Below are 2,500 nucleotides of genomic sequence, written 5' to 3'. Positions count from 1 at the left end.
CATTTACATCCTCTCCATCATCCAACATATGTTTTACTTTGTAACTGTTTCTACTTCCAGGCGCGGAGTGATATGCAAACTTTCACAAAATGATCGGGCGTCATAGCAGTTATGTATACGCTCATTATACAACAGTTGGGAACCAATCAGATCGCTGGATTTAGGTCCCCCGTTGTATAATTACATATATATTGATGAAAAATAATATATATGAGTTCTTACATATATTTGACTACGTTAATATTGTAATATTAATATCAATATATAATGTACAGCATGTGTCTACTCATGTTATGTTTGCTTAAAAAGGGCACATGCATGCGTTGGTCTGAATTAGAGAGACTGACGGACAGATGCGAGAGAGAGTCAGAGTGAGAGCGAGAGCGAGAGAGAGTCAGAGTGAGAGTGAGCGTGAGAGTGAGAGAGAGAGTGTGTGCTATGTGCGTACCTGGGTCAGCCCTGCTCCAGAAGCACAGGAAGTGAGGAGGCTCGGACGGCAGAACAAACAGCAGGACAGCAACAAACAATGCCGCAGTCGCATCGGTCACAAACCTAGAAAGAGAGGCAGAGAGACATTCATTAAACACCTAGAGAGAGAGAGCGGCAGAGAGACATTCATTGAACACCTAGAGAGCGAGAGCGGCAGAGAGACATTCATTAATCACCTAGAGAGAGAGAGGCAGAGAGACATGCATTAAATACCTAGAGAGAGAGAGAGGCAGAGAGACATGCATTGAACACCTAGAGAGAGAGAGGAGGAGACATTCATTGGAAACCTAGAGAGAGAGAAAATTGGGGACACCGCAAAAAACCTCAAAGAGCTGTATTCTAAACATACATCTGAGAAGTAACGTATCTATTTATACAAGCAGCTGATCAACTCTAATCGTAGCATATACTGAAATCACTGACATGTTAGTGTGCTTGTTGTACTTGTTGTTGTTGTTGTCCTTGCTCTGAAGGAAACACTGGGAGATTATTGTAGGAGTGTGCTGCTTCTTTAATCATTAAAGGAAATCAGACTGGCACGTGTGGAACCCCACATATAACAACAAAGGAGCACAACTCCTCCTGCTCCGAGCAGGGCCGTACAAATACATCGTGTGAGGTAGCAAATTAAGAAAACCCCCCAACAGCAAGAATTCCCGTTGATAATGAGGACCGATTTGGTTTTATCTGGTATATTTCAAATAATGCTTATACAATCAACCGCAACCATATTTACAATAGCAACAATAAAGAAATTATAAAATGTTACAAATATATATTACATATTGCATATCGTTTTGTTAGGGAAACTATAGCCGCAAAGAGCAAAGGGGCAAAGGGGCAGTGGGCCACCGTGGTGACCCCACTGTGTACGCGCCTGGACCCTGGTCAACCCTCCCTCTGTAGCCACACTGAAACACGCACCTCTGACCATACAACTACCTCTGTTCTCCTCGGAGGAGGAGGAGATCAGAGCTAGTTGTCTGGTTGGAGATGCGCGTTTCAGTTTTTGTTCGAGCTGGTCGGTCTGGTTCTTCCCCGGTCCCCGGGTTCTTTAATCATCAACCCCACATGCCAGCCCACACACCACCGCCCAGACATCGACAATTCAGCAAATTTTGATATAAAATCATGTATTGTGAAAATGGGTCATTTGCAAACCGAACTTTTCGTATAATGTGACCTTTTTACTTTGAACTACATTACCCCATGAATCCAGGATTATAGACTAAGAACAAAATGTTCTCCTCTAATGATTTCATCTCATCCATGTGTGTGTGTTTGCATGTCTGTGTGTTTGTGTGTGTTTACAGGTTTGTGTACGTGTGTGTGTTTTCCTTGCCAATAGAACACTCCTTGTAGAAGAGAGTAGAAATAAAATGCATTCAGACATGACTTTGCATAATTTAGCCCAAGTCTGCTTCCGTAGGAACAACTTGTGTGATTGGCTAATCACACAAGAGAGAAGTGAGGAAGAGAGAATCCTCCCCTGTTGTTCATTAAAAAATATAGTTATGCTTGTTGATGTTGCTGGTTGTTGTGTTTACAAAAGCAGAGGTATATGGTATCTTGAAATGGTATAATCAATATAAAAAAATCTAAATGGGATTAAGTGATAGTTGGGAAACTTCAAATTAAAAAAATTGTGGAAATGTCGTCAGAGAGCAGAACACTCAACAGGTTCCATGATAATAGGCACAATTCCCCAAACTTGGCAGGGTTACACCTGACATCACTTCATTATACGGTTCTCTCATTCAAATCATAGAGCTCCAGAGATTCTGATCTTTTAAACTGTTTATTGATGGTAGCTGGAAGACATAGCGTGTTAAGGTTCCTTTGAATCATCTCGTAGGTGGCGTCCAGGTTTTCATAACCTCTATGCAAACGAGAAACCGGTTGAGATGGCGGCTTGAACGCGCACTATGTCCCTTGATCACTGATTTAGGGAGAGGGAATTATTCTACTAGGTGACACTTGGTAGTTTAAATATTAATTTATACCACTACAA

At 41.7% G+C, this 2,500-nt stretch overlaps 1 protein-coding gene across 1 annotated transcript in view; it reads right to left on the bottom strand.

Annotated features, from left to right (window-relative positions):
* Window positions 1-2,500, bottom strand: part of LOC130386402 (Na(+)/citrate cotransporter-like) — a 15,259-nt gene that overhangs the window by 4,382 nt on the left and 8,377 nt on the right. The window contains exon 8 of the mRNA XM_056595315.1: window positions 449-552. Coding sequence (XP_056451290.1) covers window positions 449-552 — 104 coding nt within the window. The remainder of the gene's footprint in view (window positions 1-448; window positions 553-2,500) is intronic.

The sequence above is a fragment of the Gadus chalcogrammus genome, chromosome 7 (assembly GCF_026213295.1).
Source record: "Gadus chalcogrammus isolate NIFS_2021 chromosome 7, NIFS_Gcha_1.0, whole genome shotgun sequence".
Lineage (NCBI taxonomy): Eukaryota > Metazoa > Chordata > Actinopteri > Gadiformes > Gadidae > Gadus > Gadus chalcogrammus.
Note: the sequence above shows the minus strand (reverse complement) of the source record. Positions and strands in the feature narration are given on the sequence as shown.